The 21989-nt window shown below is 39.8% G+C and overlaps 1 protein-coding gene across 1 annotated transcript in view; it reads left to right on the forward strand.

Moving 5' to 3' along the window:
* The window catches only part of IMPG2 (interphotoreceptor matrix proteoglycan 2), a 73521-nt gene that overhangs the window by 5746 nt on the left and 45786 nt on the right, over window positions 1-21989 (forward strand). Inside the window, exons 3-7 of the mRNA XM_065913748.1 lie at window positions 1015-1181; window positions 3940-3971; window positions 13112-13161; window positions 14034-14116; window positions 19641-19802. Of these exons, the coding sequence (XP_065769820.1) occupies window positions 1015-1181; window positions 3940-3971; window positions 13112-13161; window positions 14034-14116; window positions 19641-19802 (494 nt within the window). The remainder of the gene's footprint in view (window positions 1-1014; window positions 1182-3939; window positions 3972-13111; window positions 13162-14033; window positions 14117-19640; window positions 19803-21989) is intronic.

Here is a 21989-nt window from a genome sequence, read left to right on the forward strand (position 1 = left end):
TTTCTTTTAAAAAAATTTTTATTTATTTTAATTGGAGGATAATTACTTTACAATATTGTGATGGCTTTGCCATACATCAACATGAATTGGCCATAGGTAAACATGTGTCCTTCCACCTCTATCCCCATCCCATCCCCCCAGGATTTCTTTTTCTTGCCTTATGCCCTAAATTGACTGTTCCTCATGCTTTGGCCTCCACGATTCTGAAAGGAAACTGTATTACCCTAAAAAAAGGCTTTGTTCCATTCTGGATTTCTCCAGAGTAGATAAGATGCATAGCCTGAGCCTAGTAACGGGATTCAGGACAGTAGTTTCATAATTTACATTAGAGTGCGCTCATTCTGTTGTGTTTTCTGTGGATTTTAACAAATGAACAGTGACAGGTATCCACTGTTACAGTGTCACACCGATAGTCTCCCTGCCTCCCACCCATCAGTTTCCACCTCCTCTATCTTTCCCTCCCCCCAGTCCTTGACAACCATAGATCTTTTTTACAATTTATATAGTTTCGCTTTTTCAAGAATGTATTATCATTGGACCCACGCAGCATGTTGCTTTTCAGATTGGCTTCTCTACTTAGCAATGTGAATTTAAATCTTCTCCATGTCTTTTCATGGCTTGAAGCCTCACTTCTTTTTATCACTGAATTCTAATCCCATCATATGGATGTACCACAGGTTATTTGTCCTATTGAAATATTTTCACGATCAGCTGTACTTTGCTAAAACATAAACATGGATTTTTTTTTTTTTAAGAGAAGCAAAAACCCCTGCCTATGAGGAGGTGAATCAGTTTCCTTTGCGAGGGAAAGGAGTGGGGAGTGCAGACTCTCTTCAAGTCTAAAAAGTTTAAATGGGGTGTACAGAAGGGCTTTGAATGAGAATCATCCCCATGTCCCTGCAGAACAGACCCTGTGTGCAAAAGTGTCTCAGGAATCTGAAATAAGAGGACCATGGTCATTGTGAGAATCCTAAAGTGCTTTCCATAAAAAATACCTCTCTATTTATTTTTCAGTATGCCAGGAAGCTGTCTGGGAAGCCTTCAGGACTTTTTGGGATCGACTTCCTGGGCGTGAGGAATATCATTATTGGATGAATTTGTGTGAGGATGGAATCACGACTATATTTGAAATGGGCACACATTTTAGTCAGTCTGTGGAACACAGAAGCTTAATTATGCAGGTAAATGTAGTAACAAGGGAAGAAATTACTGTACTAATAGGAGCCCATATACAGAGCTCAGGCCTAAAGGAAGAAAGGGTGAATGCCGGATCCCTGTGCTACTCTTGTTGAAGTAGGCTCTTCAGGCAATCTACCACAGGGTGGCCAATCTTTGTATCTCTAGCTCTGGCCATTATAATTAATAAGCATTGTGAAGCCAGCAAGAACTTCAGGATTGTTGATAAATGTAAGTATTTGCAAATCATGCTCTACAAAGATTTAGGCTAAGAATATTAATCTGTGAGAGTCAGACATTCTTGCCAGAGCTTTGCATTTTATCAGCTCAAAGTTGAATCGATAACTAGTTAAAGATAGAGGATATAGATCATTGGATAAATGTTTAGTAAAGTGTAAATGTGATTCTAATGCATGAATTTGCTTACTTGTTTTCCTTGTTTTAGTTTATTCTTAGCAAAGGATAAACAAGCATGCATATAGACAAATTATCTGCCCACCTTCCTTTTTTTCATGTTGCGTGTATTCATGGCTAGAGAAGGAAACGTTTATTTCTGTGTGATCTATGTGGTAGATTTCACATGCTGTGTGAGAGGCCCCTTATATCCTTCTTCCTTTTGTTCAAGTCCTGCACGTCCTCAGCTGAGATGTAACCTCCTTCACGAGGAAACAACCCCCGACCCCCATCCTAGCAGATTTAGCTCACATAATCTTTTGAATGCCATAATTCTTTATTCATTCTTTAGCATAGTACTTCTTACATTTTATTATTATTAGTCGTCTATAATGTGGGCTTCTCTGGTCTCTCAGTGGTAAAGGATCTGCCAGCCAATTCAGGAGACATGGGTTCAATCTCTGAGTCAGGAAGGTCTCCTAGAGAAGGAAATGGCAACCCAGTCCAGTATTCTTGCCTGGGAAACCCCATGGACAGAGAAGCCTGGTGGGCTACAGTCCATAGGGTCGCGAAAGAGTTGGATATGACTTAGTGACTAACAACAGTACATGTATATGTTGGGCAGTATATCAGAAGTGTAGACTAGATTGGACAGGACATCAGACTAGAGGGGTGGATAGCTTAAGAAATTCATAGTTGATAGAAAGCCATTGAAGGGGTGTAAGTTGGCAAGTGGCAGGGGCTGATTGTACAGTTTTGAATTGTAAAATGGTTATTGTGGTTTCTGTACACCATATGATAGGTTAGAGGAGACAAGATGAGCATAGATCAGTCGCTACTTGAGGCCTGAGGGGATGAGAATCCTATGTAAACTGTGAAGTAGAGAAAGGGAGTGTAGGGGATATAAGTAGGAAAAGGATTAGTAGGACTCGGTGACAGATTGGATGGGAGTGGGTAATAATGAAGGCATGACTCTGGAAGCCTCCCAACTTCTAGCCTCAAAGGCTACCACTGAGAACTCAGGCAGAGACGCAGCTTGTAGACACTGCTGGGGCGGGTGAGTGTGTTTTTAATGCATTGTTTTGAGCCATCTGTGAAATGGGAATTAATTTTTAGGTAATTAATATTTAGTATGAAGCCCAGAAGAGTGGTCTGGGTTATAAATACAGCTATAGGGATCACCAGCCTCGAGGTAGTACTTGAAATCGTGAGAGGGAATGAAAATGTTACTTAAGCAATCACTGGTTGTTCAAAAACTGAAGGAAGCTCGATTTTACCTTTTTTAAAAAAATTGCAGTAAGTTTGATTTACATTGTTGAGTTGATTTCTGCTTTACAACATAGTGATTCAGTTATACATATATATACATCTATTTTTTAGCTTGATTTTAAATATAACAACGACTGTTTACTCATAGGTGGTGAATTTATGTGGTTGACAACCTTTATTAGAACTCAAAATTCCAACATTTTAAAAATAACTACCATACTGGCCTATAAAATTTTAAAGCTAATAGTACAGGTTGATTAATTGATGATTTTGCTGTGCTTATATGTATCAAGAGAGCTTAATTAAAGGAAATAAAATCCCAGTTGAAGGTGTTAGATGATTAAAATTTAGAAAAAAAAAAGACTGGCTGAGATTGTTCTAGGAGAGTGTGTAGAGTAAAAAGAATAGTGAGTTATTTATAAATAACTTAAGAATTATTTAGAGTAATCATCGCTCCATTTTACAGATAAGGAAGTTGAGGCCCAGCAGCAGAGAAATTTTTTGGATTTGTCTCCATAGCTGAGAAAGAGAAAATAGAATTTGATTCCAAATTATCGTATTGGTCTCAAAATAAAACCACTAGTTAAACGTAACTTGGACACAATTTTTCTTCGAATGCCCCGAAGGAATAATCCAACTACAGATACAGTTTATCTCTTTGTCTGAATTCTGGAGAATTAGATTTCACAGTTATTTTACCCACATGATGATGTTACTCTATGATAGGAATTTCTATAAATGTAGTAGATCACAAAAACACTTTGGTTCTAAGTTCATGGAAGGTTAATGTAAAACTCTACCAATCTCTCACCCGGAGACCTTTCTGGAATGATTAGCAGGTAAAGTCTGTCCATTAAGAGAGCACTTCGGGGAACATTAAGAGAGGGACTTCGGGGAACACACACAGACGCCGAGTGGTGGGTGGGATGTTCTGAGTCAAAACGAACTTGCATCATTAGTACTTGGCTTTAACTGTTTAGCGATAAGAATAATAACACAGATTCTGTGTTAGGGCATTAGTGTTTGTGCAGTAAGTTTTGTTTACCCCTTAATAACTGTCTTTCACTCACGTGGTCATTTTTATATCTTTGTTTTCCTTAGAAACTGACATATGCAAAGGAGACCGTAAGTGGGTGAGTGTCTTTTTTCCCCTAAGTTCATGTTTGGCAACAGAGATAGATGTATCATACCTGTTCTAAGGCTCATCCCAAATTTAATGATTCCTTCCTGTTTCTTGCCAGTTCCTGCAATAACCAGGCCTGTGGGCAAATCTCAAAGTCTTTTCCTCATCTTGAGGCCACTTCCCTTTCCAAACGACCTTCACAGCCACTGTGCTTGTTTACTGTCTGACCTTACTAACAGATAGACATGTTCCTTTCTCTTGGTGAGGAAATAGAGTTTTGGAACTGGAATACAAAATAATCTACTGTTGTTGAGGCTTACAGGCTAATACTATTTATCTAAAATGGTACACCTTAGCGGAGGATGGTTTATTAAATGATGGGGTTGTGCTGTCGGTCACTTTATGGCTTAATGATGTTTGTGATCTTGAAGCATAGGACTAGCACAACCTTAATGAATCCTCCAGTGATTTGAGTCATGGCTCTGTGAGTCTTTAGGCTTAGGATTAAGCTTGTTTTTGGCTCCTGATCAGTGGCAGGACAAAGCAGATCATGGAAGGTGAGGGATTTTGAGTCTACAAGGACTAATGATTTCTGATTCTATCCATACTCAGTATCTAGGTTATGCCAGTATGTAGGTGACTTTTTTGGGGGGGAAAAATCACTAGGGCATGCAGTTCAGGTCCATAATCTTGCCTCAAGTTAGATAGAACAACAGATTGAAGAACCAAGAAGGTGAGTCAGTGTCCAGAGGTGTAGCCTGGGCAGCAGAGTCCAGGCAAATGCATAATTAAAGTGCGTCTCTTGGTGGTAGTGGGGTATATGTAAGTTTCAAATCGAGTGTGAGTAAGCAGGAGGGAAGTGGGACTCCTTGTGGTGTCACTTCATATAGCTAACAGTACCACCAAGTCTGTTTAGGGCCTGGGATTGAGCGCCAGCTTAGATGTGGGGCCGTGTGGTGCTTTAGGTGTGGGTCCTTTACCTTCAAGAGGCAGAGCTCAGAGGTTCCTTATGATCGCCATTCCAACACACATGCAGTAGACTTAACAATGTGGTGGGTCCTGCCAGTCATCTTCATGGTTGTACCTAATGAAAATGATAGCACATCTTACATGGTTAAGAAGTGTGTAAAAGCCATAATAATAAATATCACTTGTAATCTGGAAGAAGGCTTGGAGTTTGCCTGTAAAAACAGACATTGGGAAGATCGTAGCTCATGAGTTATAAAGGGATGAAGGAAGGTTATCTGAAATAGATTTAAAAGTTGTGAGTTGTAACACCATATGTGGATTGATGTTATAACACATAACACATGGAGTAGCTGAACAGAGGTAGCTGGGAGATGTTTGAGGTGTAGTTTGTGTATTCCTACATAGCTCACTTTGGTTGGGTGCAGTTTGCTGCATTCATCTACTATTTCTTGGGAAAATATGTTAATCACATTGAAACAAATTCATAAATAAACAAATTAGAGAACTGAGTGTGTCATATATGTTTCGTTGATGTCTTAGATATGAGGGGACTCAAAGTATTATTTATCATCCTTAGAAAATCACAATACATATGAACTAAATTTGAAATATATATAACTAAATTTGAAAATTTAAAAGTTGATGCCCTTCCCATGAAACTAGAGCAGACCAGGTTGGAGTGGGATGAAAAGCATCAACTGTGGTACTTGCTGAAATGAAGGGACCTGGAGTTAGCTAACCCTGGGAGTGGCCTGGGAATTTGTTTAGCCCCTCTTTAAGTTCAATATTGTAGTCATCCCTTAAAACCTTTAATTTAATCACTTTTGATATTTAAGTTTATTTTTATGATTTTCTTGAGATGGCTGTCATTCTGTGTTGAGATTCTTGTATTAGTTTTCTATTGCTGCTGCAGCAAATTATCACAAACTTTGGTAGCTTAAAAAACACAGATTTATCTTCTAGTTCTGTAGTGCAGAAGCTTGACATGATTCTCAACATGTTGGCAGACCTGTGTTAGCTGTCTGGAGACTATAGGGGAAAATCTGTTTTTCTTGCCTTTTTCAGTGTCTAGAGGCTACCCATGTTGGTTGGCTTATGACTAGCAGTGGCTTACTTTCTCACATTCTTTCACTCTGACATTCTTCTGCCTCCTTCCACATTTAAGGGTCCTTATGACTACCCTGGCGCTTCCCAGGTGGCGCTAGTGGTAAAGAACCTCCTTGCCAGTGCAGGAGTTTTAAGAGATTTGGGTTCTATCCCTGAGTTGGGACGATCTCCTGGGGAAGGGAATGCTACCCACTCCAGTGTTCTTGCCCGGAGAATTGCATGGACAGAGGAGCCTGGCAGGCTACAGTCTGTAGGGTCAAAAAGAGTCCGACAGGACTGAAGCAACTTGGCACACACATGCTCATGCATGACTACACTGGGTCCACCTGGTCAGACCAGAGGATGTGGTTTCTACTTAAGGCCAGCTGGTGAGCACCCTTAATTCCATCTGTTACCTTCTTTTCCTTTTCGGATAACATAGTCGCATGTTCTGGGGATTAAGATATGGACATCTTTGGGAGATCACTCTTCTGCTTACCACATTACTTCTGTAATTTAAGTTGCTTCTTCTCTGTGAACTGTAGCCCGACTGCTAATGTATGACTCACACCAGATACTCTGCTGTGTGCTGATTTCACCTCCCCTTACTGTCATCTGGCAAGTCTGTCTAAAAGAAAGCATTTCCTATGTTACTCAGGACTTCATGTCCCATCTTATCTCTTAGACATCAACCTGTAAATGTTTTTTTCTCTCTCTCCTCAGTCTTCAGCTTCTCCCATTACCAACTACTTACTAACATTTAAACATGCTCAAATCTTCCCAAGTTACCTATTTTACAAAAAAAATCCTCCTCCACCACTTGTCTCTAGCAAGACATCTTGAAAACATCACCTCTTAGCTCCAGTCACCTAACTCCCTGCCATCTTGTCTTACAGTTGTATCTTCAATACAAAGTCAGCCTAGGATGTCTGCTCACTAAGTATTTGTTGGATGAGTAATTGAGTTTCTGTTCCATCACCCAAGTCTATTATCAGGTCCCTGGTGTTATTCTCAGTGTAAGGACTGATCTGTGGAATTTTTTTTTCTTGATATCTCCATTAAGTTAGATTTGTAGTTGAGGATGCCCATCATGATCACAAAGCCAAATACAGTTTTTTTTTTAAAGCATGTATATTATTCTGTTTGGGCTGACATGTAATTCCATTAAACCCTGTTTTATTATAATATGTCTTGGTGTAGGTCTGTTTGGGTCTATCTTGTTTGCTTCCTATATCTGGGTATTTGTTTCCTTCTTTAGGTTTGGAAGGTTTTCAGCCATAAATTTATTCCAATATGTCTTGAATCCACTTTTCTCTTTCTTTTCCTCTGTAATCCATATTATGCATAGATTGCACACTTTATATTGTCCCATAGGTCTCTTATATTGCTTTCATTTTTAAATTTCATTTGGTTTTCTGTCTGCTGTTTTTAAAAAATTAATTAATTTATTTTAATTGGAGGCTAATTACTTTGCAATATTGTGGTGGTTTTTGCCATACATTGACATGAGTCAGCTACAGGTGTGGCTGTCCCAACACCACCCCCCCCCACTCCCCTCCCCACCCCATCCCTCTGGGTTGTCCCAGTGCCCTGGTTCATGCATCAAACTTGGACTGGTCATCTATTTCACATACGGTAATATACATGTTTCAATGCTGTTCTCTCAAATCATCCCACCCTCGCCTTCTCACAGAGTCCAAAAGTCTGTTCTTTACCTCTGTGTCTCTCACTGTCTTCCATATAGGGTTGTCATTAACCATCTTTCTAAATTCCATATATATGCGTTAGTATACTGTATTGGTATTTTTCTTTCTGACTTACTTCACTCTGTATAATAGGCTCCAGTTTCATCCACCTCATTAGAACTGACTCAAATGTGTTCTTTTTAATTGCTGAGTAATATTCCATTGTGTATATGTATGACAACTTTCTTATCCACTGATCTGCCGATGGACATCTAGGTTGCTTCCATGTCCTAGCTATTGTAAACTGTCTGCTGCTTTGACTGGGTAATTTCAAGATCATTTATTCTTTCTTCTGCATCATTTATTCTGCTATTCATTGTTTTTAGCTCAGCTTTCATCTCAGCAAATAAATTTTCTAATTATTCTTGGTTCCTCCTTACAGTTGCTAGTTCATTTTTATAGTGATCTGCATTTCTAGTGATAACCTCTCTTAATTCCTTCAGTATTTTCATTACCTTCTTTTTGAACTCAGTGTCTTTTAGGCTGAAGAGGTCTGTATCATTGTTCCTTTAGGGGAATTCTCTTAGTCTTTTCACTGGGAGTGGTTCCTCTGCTTCTTCATTTTGCTTGTATTTCTCTCACTCTGAGTTTAGGGGAAACAATCCACCGTTGTCTTGGAGAGCTGTTTATAAGCAAAAGCGCCCCTGTGAAGCTTATGTGGGTTTAACATGTCCTTGGCATGAGGGCTGTTTTTGGTCTGAAGGCTTGCTGTCTCTTTTCTCAGCACGGGCTGGCCACGATCCCGTTTGTAGCGGTGTTCAGGCGCTGGCCCCATGCATACTCCCAGGGACAGGCACGGCCCCAGCTAGCTCTGGAGTCCAAGAGGGCAGCGGCAGCCGCACTGGGGACTTACATATAAGAGGGGGGCGTGCCCCGCCTTGGAAAAGAGGCTCCCGCGGCAGTTGCGCACATTTCTCCCTGCGCTCCCGGCAGTGGCGCCTTGCTTTGCTGATGGGTCCGGGCATCTTCCCGCACCCCCTCCGTGTGACGCACGCCCTGGTTCCCTTAGGTGTCAGCACGTGGCCAGCCCCAGGCCTCCCTGTGTCTGAGCAGGGAAATTGGAGTCTCAGGATCCAGGCCCGCCCCGCAGATGAGTGTCTGCGGCTAGGGCTGGGGCGTGCTGCGGGCAGGGGCCCAGCCCTCTGCGCACAGCCCTCGCTCCACGTGTCTTCCGCCGACTGGCTGAAACCTGTCCTGCACAGCCCGCTCCCAGGAGCGCAGGTCCCATCCTACTCCTTTCTCCTTTTTCTTTTGTCCGACTCAGTGGCATGGAGATTCTCTTGCCCTTGTGGAAGTCTGAGATCTGCCAGCATTTAGTAGATGTTCTTTGAGAGTCCTTTCACATGTAGGTGTATTTTTTATGTATTTGTGGGAAAGGCTGAGCTCTTTGTCCTCCTCTGCCATCCTGATCCAACTCCAACCCCTGTTTTATGTTTGTTTAGCATTTCACCCTTTACATAATGCTTCTGTATAATGATATTTTATTTAGTTTTCCCCAACACCTTGGTGCAGTCGGTAGAGCAAGAGATATTCCTGTTTTAGAGATTAGATCTTGAGGCCTAGAGCAACTGAGGCATCTTCCCAGGCTATACACAAGGTTAGTGATACATCTGGAATTAGCACCCAGGATTCTTAACTCTTTGCCTTAAGTTTTTTCTTCTTAAATGCTGATCATAGTTAACAGGTTCTAGAGCAAGGCAAAGAATAGGAAATTGTTAAAGGGGATAGTAGTCTAGGCATGAAATTATTGTTGGCTTGTTTTACTGTATTTTTGTTATTTTAACAATTTCATTTATTTATTTATTTTTGGCCATGCAGGGTCTTGGTTGCTGTGCGTGGGCTTTGCCCTAGCTGTAGTGAGTGGGGGCCACTCTCTAGTTGTGGGGCGCTGGCTTCTCTTTGCTCTGCTCCTCTTGCCGTGGAGCACGGGCTGTAGGCACACGGGCTTCAGTAGCTGTTGCTCATGGACTCTAGAGTAGGAGTTGTGTAGTAGGTAACTTCACAGCCTTAGTTGTGGCATGTGTAGTCTCCCCGGACCAGGGCTCGAACCTGTGTCCTCTGCCTTGGCACGTGGATTCTTATCCACTGCACCACCAGGGAAGTCCCCTACTATGTTTTTAAGCATAGGTTCCATGTGACTATGGACACATGTTCCATAGTGTGGAACTGTGACTTTTGACACAGTTCCATCTGAATTCCACTGACATGATTAGGCAGTAGCTGTGAGGAAAAAAATTATGTGCTGGATAAGCTGAGGAAATGAGAAAGTAGACGGTTGTTTGCTGCTGACATTGAGCTAAAGATCTTAGCTGAGCAACTTCAAATTTGTGGCTTGGCCTAGAAATGAAGCATTTCTGTCTCCAAACTCAACGCAGCTCTGTATTGTAATTCTGTTGTGAGCGACATTCTAGGGCATCCCTGTAGGAGGCATACCTGATGAGCAAATGTGAAGGATTCATGGTACTGTCTTCTGAAAGAAGTGTGGGAGGATGAGGGATTAAGTGTTGATTAAGTGTTGGTAATAATATCTATTACCATCACTGTGCTTAATCTTTCAGTCATATCCAACTCTTTGTGACCCTGTGGACTGTAGGCCCCCAGACTCCTCTGTCCATGGGGATTCTCCAGGCAAGAATACGGGAGTGGGTTGCTACAACCTCCTCCAGGGGATCTTTCCAAACCAAGGATCGAACCTGGGTCTTTTGCCTTGCAGGTGGATTCTTCACCATTTGGACCACCAGGGAAGCCCTCACCATCATTAAAATAATGTTATTTTGAAAAAAAAAAGTTATTTTGAACTCAGTAAGTGAAATCTAGTTCTATTGAAGTAAGCAAATTTCTCCATTCTGAATGCTTACTTGCTTACTTAGAGAATTAGCTTAAATCTGATTTTGATGTGGGAGATGATCTGACCAGTCCCTGGTGAGGTCTGGTTTCTCTGCCATGTCATCTCAGCTTCCTGTTCTGGTTACTGCTTTGTGCTTTGTTTTACTTGCTCTTCATACTTGATTGCGCTCCAGCTCTGTCTGGGTTTCCCTTCCTCTTTCTGGGTCCTTACACATTTTGACTTTTAGGTCACTTAGTTGATGTAACACCACTATCATTAAGACCAAGGAAAACCATCCTGGTTGCCCGCCTAGGGCATATGTGTCACATAAAGGCCATGTGGTGTGGAATTAATGTGGGTAAGAGAGAGGTTTCTGGGCTCAAATGGGCCTATTTTGCACCACAGTTCCTTCATTGGCTAGCTCTGTGACGTTTTCTTATCACCCAGATCTTCCTCTACTCATCATTCATCAAAATGACTTATCCAGATGTCGTATTCCTTTATATTCTTTTGAATGGCAGCTAAGTAAGCAGGTTCCTGCAAGTATATCAAAAATAACCAGTAGTGATAAGTTTGGTGTATTGGTTTAATATGTTTTTCTTTTTATATAGTATTTTTAAAAACCAGGAGAATCTTTATGTGAGATTTTTTTGTTTTAGCCTATGTTTCTCAAATTTTCTACCAAACCTTGGGGGTTTAGGGAACATGGCCTCTGCTGATTCCCCCACTTCAATTCCAGTCATGAAATGTTTTTGAAATGATCATATTGCAACTTAATATTCATTTAAACTTTATATTGTACTCTATAATAGAGCCACACGTGTTTTAATACTAATGTGTTTTATTTATTTATTTTTAAACGTTATTTTGTACTGGGATCTAGCTGATGAGCAGTGCTGTGGTAGCTTCAGGCGAGCAGTGAAGGGACTGAGCCATCACATGCATGGATCGGTTCTGCCCCAGACGCCCCGTCCATCCAGGTGGCCGTAGAGCACTGAGACAGTCCCAGGGGCTGTAACAGGAGATCCTGTCAGTCACCCATTTACATACAGCAGGGTGTACATGTCCAAATTCATACCAGTTTCTGCTTAGCTCTCTGTGCTTTACTTTAAAGTGAAAATCGCTGCTTCGAGATGCGTGCCCTATTTATCCGGTGGCTGTGAGCCCACGGTCTAGTTTAGAGCGGCAGGAGTGGTTCTGATGTGAAGATGGGGCTCGCTGAGACCGGAGCGAGTCTAAGAGGGAGACGTTTTGGCTGTGTTTAAATCGTCTTTGAAAACTGCCTGTGGAAAGTTGAAGAGGGCCACTATAATTTAAATTGTATGTCTGGGGCCATGTGGAAATGTGGACTCGCGGAAACACCGTATCTCTAAGGACTTTCTCAGGTTAGCCTCTGACCCCTTCTGATCTTTGCCTGCAGCTGCAGGGCTGAATGGTAAAAGGATGGCCGGGGACTGGAAACCTGGGACCCATGTGGCTTGTAGCAAATCATGTCTCTAAGCTTGACTTGTCTTATACTAGAAAGTTTCATGATTCTGTGATCTCTCAAATGAGATGAGATTTGGGCTTATATGTTCCCCGTGACTGCCAGTACTTTTGTGTCTGAACTGCTTGCTGGGTTTATATTATGTTTGTTACTGTTTTCTGTTGGACGGTAACCTTCCTAGACCGTGAGTATTTTGTTCACAGCTGTATGCCAAGGGCCCTCTACACTAGACTGGTTGGTCAGTAGTGTTTATTTATTCCAAAAATATCTATTCAGTGCCTGTTAAGTGGGAGTTTCTCTTTTAAGATGAAGATACAGTGCAAATATGGCAGATAAGCCCCTAATCTCATGGAGTTTAGATTAGATTCTTTTTTTCTTTTCTTTTAGAGTTTAGATTCTTGAGGCAGTCTTGTTAAATAGATATTTCTGTGATGATTAACATGTTCTTTACTCGGCTGTTCCATAAAATAGCGATCAGCCACATATGACTGTTGAACACTGAAATGTGGATAGTGTGGATGAGGGTCTGAATTTTGAATCTTTATTTAATTTTACATTAATTTAAATTACCACATACATCCACTGACTACCATGTTAGGAAATGCCTTTCTAGAAGACTTAAGGGTATGGATATAGATAGAGAAGTAGATAAATTAACAGAATAATTTCACATAGTGAAAAGAACTGAGGAAAAAAATGAAACAGGGTTATGAAATAGTAAGGAAGTACTATGTAGGGTGGTTATGTAGTATTATGTATTATGTAGGGTATATTATGTGTGTGTGTACATATATATATATGCATACTACATAATATGTAGTATTATGTAACATTATGTAGGGTGATTCGAGTTGAGTAGGCATCAAAAAATGTAAAATAAATGAGGTTTTTTTTTTGTTTTTTTTTAATTGCTACTTAGTACTTCAGTTGGGGAATCCTTATTTGGAGATCAGGTGAATTCCTTTCTGGAAAACAAACCCCAAAATAAACCCTCACATTTCTGTCATTTTATTAACTCCAGACATTTTTTTTCCTAGCTCTGAATTGTCATCTCCAGCTCCTGTTGGTGACATGTCAACGCTGGGAGGTATACTTTTGTGCTTTTATTCACTTTTATTTTAAAATTTATTATTTAATTGCAAGGAAGCACAATTTTCAGCTCATATTTTAAAAAATACCAATTTGTCTCTCCTTCTGTTGTTGAAGAAGTCTCAAGAAAAAGCAATAGTTTTTTCACTTACTTTATGACATTATAATTTGGGTACTTAAGAATCCTTAATTATTAAGTACATAATACAGAATCTGAAAACTACTTAAAACAAATGTACAACCTGAAGAATTATTTTAAGGCAAACACTTTATAATCACTGCTTATGTCAAAAGGTAGAATCTTTCTAGCTCCACTATTTATCATTTGTCTTTTAGAGTTTCCCAGAATAAGGATTTTTCTGATTGCATTCTGTGGTATACTTTGTTTGTTTGTTTCTTTGACCTCTACATTTCCTGTAAATTAGTAGTTTATTTCTTTATTTTTAATTTTTTTTAAAAAAAGTTCTTTTATGTTGAAAATTGGAAACATGCAAAAAATAGCATGGTGAGGCCCAGCATCAAAAATTATAATTTTTGGCCAATTCCAACCTTCAGCCACTTCCCCTCTCTGAGAGTCTCACAGGTTAGTTTTATTAGATAACTCCTTAAGGACAGAGACTTTGTATCCCTGGAGGCTTGCATAGAGCCTGACGTATAAGTAGGTATCAGTAAATGCTTGTTGAATGAGTCATGTTTATTTGTTGTGCTGAGGAAATTCATGTGTCTTGAGACATTCATTGCACAGAATTTTGCAGATGAAAAAGCAAATGACTTATATGAATGGCATCAAGATCAGTTTATTGTGTGCTGATAGACATGATTTAGTTGTGGACTGAATTCATACACATGTTTTTTTGTTTTTGTTTTTAGATGCTGGTCTCAGTGCTCCATACCCAGGAGTGACCTCCTATGAAGGGATCTCAGAGAGCAGCTTGGAGAGGCCAGAAGACAGTGTGAGTGATGGCCTGGTTCATTATTTAGTTTCTAACATGGAGAACGGGGATTTAGAGAGATTTATTGTTCATTGCCAGACAACACAAAACTTCAGGTGGTTCTCTTTATGGACATGTAGATTCTAAAACCGGTACATTAAAAAGAATCAGATTCCTTGGAGAGCCCAATAAGCCTGCTTTTGGCAAAGAATAGATTTGAATTGTAAATTAAATGACTTGGAACCCGGGGAGCTGTCTTCAGGGTAAGCCCACTGTCCTCTGTGGACTGTGTGCATCTGAGATTCCTTGGAGAGCCCAATAAGCCTGCTTTGGCAAAGAATAGATTTGAATTGTAAATTAAATGACTTGGAACCCGGGGAGCTGTCTTCAGGGTAAGCCCACTGTCCTCTGTGGGCTGTGTGCATAATTCATTGTGAGGGTTTTCTGTCTCTTAATAAATCAGGACTTAGTCCCCTCTTCTTCAGAGGGAAAGGATATAGATTTTATGTAGTTTAAAGAAGTACTGTGCTTTTTAAATGCATCATTACTAATGGAAATCTGTCCACTAAGAAGCATTAAGTTGGCTATCACGTTCCAAATTTCTTGAAAAGTATATGCTTCTAAGAAGATGGAAATGTTTCATTAGAAATTTTATTAAATATGCATAAATCACAGATTCCTTAATACAGAGCACACTCTGATTGAACATATTCACTAGAAAGGTACAATTTGTTACCTTACACCTTCACTTACCAGCTCTGAGGTCAAGTCATGTCTCCCGACTCTATCCACCACCTTCCCTGTTACTGAGCAAGGCTGGAGCCAGTTTGGGCCCTTGTATCAATACAATACCTTTAGTATTCAGTAAAACTGTGTCCAGATTAGATGGTACTAGAAAATATTGGTATTTGATAAATATTTGAATAAAAAGTGATACTGTAGTTCTGAACTTGATGCTGAATGTTATGGTGTAAGTCTGGAAACTTTTATAGAATGAGATAAAACTCACTGTAATGGAAATGAAGAGATTATGTGAAATCAGTTGGAACGTTTCGTAACAGAGAGAGTAATTTGAAGGTAATTTGTAGAACCAGTAGGAAGACAGGACAGTAAAGGCATACATGACTAGTTCAGAGTGAAGTCTAATGTACAGTTTTACAGTTCAGCTTTTTCCCTAATACATTTTTCAGATACTGTTTTAGAAATTGCATACTTTATTCCTGTTTTGATAGTATTTACCCTGTATGTTATCATGTGTCTTTAATCTAGCAAAGTTTGTTTTTCAGAATAGTTATCCTTATCCTGAGTCTGCAGGAACATTAGAACATCAAAATAATTCAAGTGATTACCCTACTGTTTTATATGTTATTTTCAGTAATTTTGTTCTTTCTTTCTCTCCTTTAGTTCTCTCTTTTTAATCTTACAAATTTGACTGACTGCATCATTTTTATTTTATATAGTTAAAATTTTTTACATTTGCCCAGGTGTGTACTATTTTATTTTCTTAAAATTCTTTTTTGCATCTTAGACCTCTCTTTTGGAATAGTTTTCCTTCTGAAATATATGCTTCTGGTATTACTTTAGTAAGAATCTCTCACTGGTTCAATCTCAGTTTTTGGTCACCTGAAGATTTTCTTATTATCCCCTTATTCTAGAAAGATACTTATAATCTGTATAAATTTCTAGATAGAAGGTGATTTTTTTTTTTTTGTCAAGATTTTATTTCACTATCTTCTAACTTTTACTGTTACTATTAAGAACTCAACTAACAATTCAGTTCGTATTCCTTTGTGGGTAATCTATTTTTTCTCCTACTGTTAAGATACTACTCTCTCTCTCTCCCCCTCTCTGTATTTAGTGTAATGATGAGAGATAATGACTGAATTAATCAAATTTATAATGAACTAAAAACCTCATGTTAAGGTAGTACAAAAAATCCAGAGCAAAGTGAATAGGCATAAACAAACTCTTACACCCATTTTTGTAAAACTGTAGACTCCTAAATACTATATGGTGTACTACTGTAAGTATCCTATAATGTAGTGTAACTGCAGGCATATCTCAGATATTGTGGATTCAGTTCCAGATGACCATAATAAAGTGAATATTGCAATAAAGCAAGTCACATGAGCTTTTTGGTTTCCTCGTGCACATAGAAGTTATGTTTACCTCTGCTGTAGTCTGTTGAGTGTACAGTAGCATTCTGTCTAAAAAATCAACATATATCAGTTTGGTTCAGTCGCTCAGTTGTGTCCGACTGTTTGTGACCCCATAGACTACAGCACTCCAGGCTTCCCTGTCCTTCACCATCTCCTAGAGCTTGCTCAAACTCATGTCCATTGAGTCGGTGATGCCATCCAACCATCTCATCCTCTGTCGTCCCCTTCTCCTCCTGCCTTCAGTCTTTTCCAGCATCAGGTTATTTTCCAATGAGTTGGCTCTTTGCATCAGGTGGCCAAAGTCTTAGAGCTTCAGCCTTCAGCGTCTGTCCCTCTAATGAATATTCAGGACTGATCTCCTTTAGGATGGACTGGTTGGATCTCCTTGCAGTCCAAGGGACTCTCAACAGTCTTTTCCAACACCACAGTTCAGAAGCATCAATTCTTCAGTGCTCAACCTCCTTCATGGTCCCATTCTCACAGTCCATACATGACTACTGGAAAAACCATAGCTCTGACTAGGCGGACCTTTGTTAGCAGAATAATGTCTCTGCTTTTTAATACTGTCTAGATTTGTTATAGCTTTTCTTCCAAGGAGCGTCTTTTTCATGGCTGCAAGTCACCATCTGCAGTGATTTTGGAGACCAAGAAAATAAAGTGTCTCACTGTTTCTATTGTTTCCTCATCTATTTGCCATGAAGTGATGGGACTGGAAGCCATGATCTTTGTTTTTCGAATGTTGAGTTTTAAGTCAGCTTTTTCTCCTCTTTCACCTTCTTTAAGAGGCTCTTAAGTTCCTCTTCACATTCTGCCGTAAGGGTGGTGTCATCTACATATCTGAAGTTGTTGATATTTCTCCTGGCAATCTTGACTCCAGCTTGTGCTTCATCTAGCCCGGCATTTCTCATGATGTACTCTGCATATAGGTTAAATAAGCAGAGTGTCAATATACAGCCTTGACGTACTCCTTTCCCAATTTTGAACCAGCCCAGTTCTAACTGTTTCTTCTTGACCTGCATACAAGTTTCTCAGGAGACAGGTAAGGTAGTCTGGTATTGCCATCTCTTTAAGAATTTTCCAGTTTTTTGTGATCCACACAGTCAAAGGTTTTGGTGTAGTCAATGAAGCAGAAGTCAATGTTTTTCTGGAATTGTCTTGCTTTTTCTATCATCCAACCAGTGTTGGCAATTTGATCTCTGGTTCCTCTGCCTTTTCAAAATCTAGCTTGAACATCTGGAAGTTCTTGGTTCACATACTATTGAAGCCTAGCTTGGAGAATTTTGAGCATTACGTTGCTAGCATGTGAAATGAATGCAATTGTGCGATACTTTGAACATTCTTTGGCATTGCTCTTCTTTGAGATTGGAGTGAAAACTGATCTTTTCTAGTCCTGTGGCCACTGCTGAATTTTCCAAATTTGCTAACATATTGAGTACAGCACTTTCACAGCATCATCTTTTAGGATTTGAAATAGCTCTGCTGGAATTCCATCCCCTCCACTAGCTTTGCTTGTAGTGATGCTTCCTAAGGCCCACTTGACTTCACACTTCAAGTCACTTGCAGTGATGATGGGCCTTGTATTGTACTACAAGTACAATATAGTAGCATATAATACAGTATTGAGGATACTGCAATTTCATGAAAATGTATATAGAGAAATCTCAGGTGTTGTCTCATATGATTGGGTACATATCTGACTCCCTCATTTTATACTTTTTGTCTGTTAACCACTCGTTCTTAACTTTCATTTCTTTGTCCCTCTATGTTGCATTCAGAAATGTCTTCCAGTTCACTTATTCTTCCTTCAACTTAGTCTAATTTGTTGTTCAAATTGTCTATGTAGGCATCTTTGATCTGACTTTTCAACATGTATACACCTGGCACTTTATATCCTATCCCTTGTAGTATTTGAAACTAAGGCCTAGGTCATAAGAGATTGCTAGATACACTGTGTATGCATAGATTACTGAATCACCTCTCTGTATTTTTCTAGCCTGTCTTTTTTGACTTCTGATTTATTTTCTTGCAAACCAGGTATGCATTAAAATCATTAAAAATTTTAATCAGCATTTTAGGCCTTGTATGGCAGCAAGGTTACTAAGGATATTTCTTTTATAGTAATACTGAAAATGGGAGTTTTTATTTAAATTTAATGAGAGAAAATTTAATATTGAAGAACGCAAAGTCTTGTACAAAATTCCTTAAGGCTAAAGGTTTTTATTAGTTTCAGTATGACTCAGCAGTATGAGGAAAAACTAGTAAAACAAGAGTACTTTTATATTACATTAACAGAAATTCGAATCTGCTATCAGGAAAGTGATAGTTGTACCATATTTTAATTATCAGAAGTCATTTATGTGTATCATACTCTAAGGAAGACATTAAGAGCCCGAGAAGTGTCTGGAGAAAAGGAACTAGTGAAAAGTCAGGAAAGATGATAGGTGCCTATCCGTGTTTGAAGGTTTCTCTGAGGCCTATAGTTTTTATATGCATCCAGGTTTCAGAACTGGGATCAGTGGGAATTTGTAGGGAAATATATTTGAGTTTTATTGGGCTTCCTTGGTAGCTCAGCTGGTAAAGAGTCCGCCTGCAATACAGGAGACCCTGGTTCTATTCTTGGGTAGGGAAGATCCACTGGACAGTAGGCTGTCCACTCCAGTATTTATGGGCTTCCCTGGTGGCTCAGCTGGTAAAGAATATTCCAGCAATATGGGAGACCTGGGTTCGATCCCTGGGTTGGGAAGATCCCCCGGAGAAGGGAATGGCTACGCACTCCAGTAATCTGGCCTGGAGATTTCCATGGACTGTGTAGTCCATGGGGTTGCAAAGAGCTGGACATGACTGAGCAACTTTCACTTTTTTTTAATGGCTGTTTTCAGGACTATTTTCAGGCAGTTCTATTGAAGGAATGTCTATACTGTTTTCCATAGTGGCTGCACTAGTTGACGTTCCTACCAGTGAATGAAGATTCCCTTTTCTCCACATCCTCTCCAGCATTCTTGATGATATCCATTCTGACAGGTGTGAGGTGATATATCATTGTGGTTTTAATTTGCATTTCTCCAATAATTAGCAATGTGTAACTTCAGCTTTTTCTACGAACTCACAGGTGGTGAACTTTGGTGGTTATCTGTGGGAATTTTTCTCTTTCCCTGAACCAGTGACCACAGTCACTGTGTATTCAAAGAAATGCACAAATACACAGTAATTTTAGTAATAACCTGTCTTAAAATCTACCAGTTAGTTTCAAAGTCAAATAGTATATAAATAGTCATCATCAGAAGTTGCCTTTGGCACAGTGTCTGGCATATCATAGGTTATCAGTAGATATTTCTTGACTGAATGAGTGAACATTGACATTTATTGTTCTTATGCTAAAAATCCAGATTAGCAATGAAATTGAGACTGTGATAGAAGAATCCGCAAAACCAGCCACTGAGCAGGTTGCAGAATTCAGTATCCACCTTTTGGGGGAGCAGTACAATGAGGAACTACAGGATCCCTCCAGCGTTCACCACCAGCGCCTTGTAGAAGACTTTATTTCAGAGGTGGGTGATTTTGGGGGTATGTTTTTATTTTTTATTTTTTTTCTTTTTTGTATACAAGATAGTTTGTTGGAGTTGTAAATTTCCCATGTTAACACTGGTTAAAGGTAGGTATAGCACTTAAGCTTTCCATCTACTTAATTCGGTGAGTAGTAATTTAGCCATTTCTTTAGAAAGCTCTGTGAAAATTTCACCAAAAGATGAACTGTTTCATTGAAACAAACTTTTGTATCCATTTGCCATATGCCAACAAATAAATGCTATCTCCAGCTTTGGCCACACAGCCAAGGAAGAATGTGTTCTGTGGCATAGTTTTTACTTGACAATATTTGGAGAAATGAGCATCTTTGAGATACTGTATGTACTGTGTTATTTTTCTTGAGGGAACAATAAATTTAATTTCTTTTAAATTTGTATTTGTTATTCTTTTTTAAAGTTGAAAATTTTTGAATAGTTAATGCATAGGTAGCATGAAGCCCCAAGCTCAAGGGACAAAAGGACATCCAGTGAAAAGTAAATTTTCCTCTTATCTCTGTTCCTTGGTTAGAAGTATTTTTAAAAGGGAATATGTAAAAAATAAGGGGGGCGGGATATGTTAAAGATGTTAATGCACGATCTTTACAGAATTGTGCATTAGCCCATCTCACAACTTTACTTTCTGGAAGAATTCTACCTAGGGACTTGAAGTTGAGATTTTTTTCAAGATACCGAGGGCCCATCTCCTCTCTCTGTCAAGTGAGAGGGTACATTAGTCCTGTTTCTTTCTTTTCCATCCCTCTTGATGGAGTTCTCTGTGGCCAAGTTTTTTGATTCTATTACCTTGGACTAATTTCCTTCTCTAGACATTGTGTCTAGATGAGAAAGAAAAATATGCATCTTTCAGCCAAGCGGCATCATTGAAGCCTTCAGACACAGGGAGTGTGGGCTAGACAATTAATTTTCCTAGCTGTGTGGCCAATTTGTGAGGCTATATGGTATGTGGACGAAATGTCAGCCAGGCCAGTGGCCACTTGGCATCAGACAGTGTCTTGGATCAGCTCTTTGGTTCTTTCTGCTCTTGGATTAAGGAGCCTTTAATAAACCTCCATGTTTGGATAAACAGTTGTGCTAAACGACTGCATATTTAGAGAAAGTCTAATAAACACTCTGAAAAACATTTCCAGCAGGGACTTTATGAGGTAGGTAGCTATTGGCTCAAGTTGATTTGAGGGTGATGAGGGATCAGTTGCTTCTCTGGCCTTATTTCTACGTACGTGTCCTTTTACATGGAATGAAATGTCTACCAATAGCCACTTCCCTGTGTGGAGCTGCAGAGTCAGGGTCATGTGTCTGAAAGGTCCTGTCTCCACGTTTACTGCAAACTGAAGGAGACCCTCAAGCGCTCTCCCTTCAGGACACAGTCATGGGAATTGTTCTTTCAGTATTATTTTTTCGGGTAATACTGGAAGATACACAGGGAAAAAGAAAGCCTGCTTGGGAGAGTTGAGATTCAGGAGCTGTTACATTTTTTTTTTAATGAGGAGCTGATGAAGATAAACTTGGGGTGCCACCAAGAGTGGCATCAGAGAGGGAAAGGTCACTGTGATAGGCCGTGGAGTGTGGCTGCCCGACGACAGCCGCGGGGTCAGCTCACTGTCCTCGCATAGCGCTCTATGTTCTGCATGCTGCTGTGTGTCCGTCTGCCGACAGCAGCCAGGGGGATGATCAGCTCCGTTTTATAGACGGAGCCCGTCAGGGCGATTAACTTGTCCATGGTGGTTTCAGCTTCTAGGAGTGGAAGGGAAATTCAGGTCTGCTCCTTCCTTTGAAACTGTTCTTTCCTTTATGTCATACAGAGCCCCCTTCCGTTATTTTTTATAATTTTATTCATGTATTCATTTTTGGCAAGCTCAGTAGTGGTGCCTGGTCTCATTGCTCCATGGCATGTGAGATCTTCCCGGATCAGGGATCGAACCCATGTCTCCTTTATTGGCAGAGGGAGTCTTTACCACTGAGCCACTAGGGAAGCCTTGCGTCCCCTTCATTTTAATTCATGTGAGAAGCTGTGGTGAGCCTCACAGTTCCCCCAGTCCTGGTCCCAGTTATAAAATCATATTTATCAAAGGAAAGAGGATGAGGCATGCGATTCAGTGAGAAGAGTATGGGCCTCAGTGTTGGAAAGACCGATGATTGAATGAATTCTGATTCAGT

The sequence above is a fragment of the Muntiacus reevesi genome, chromosome 21, assembly GCF_963930625.1.
Source record: "Muntiacus reevesi chromosome 21, mMunRee1.1, whole genome shotgun sequence".
Classification (NCBI taxonomy): Eukaryota; Metazoa; Chordata; class Mammalia; order Artiodactyla; family Cervidae; genus Muntiacus; species Muntiacus reevesi.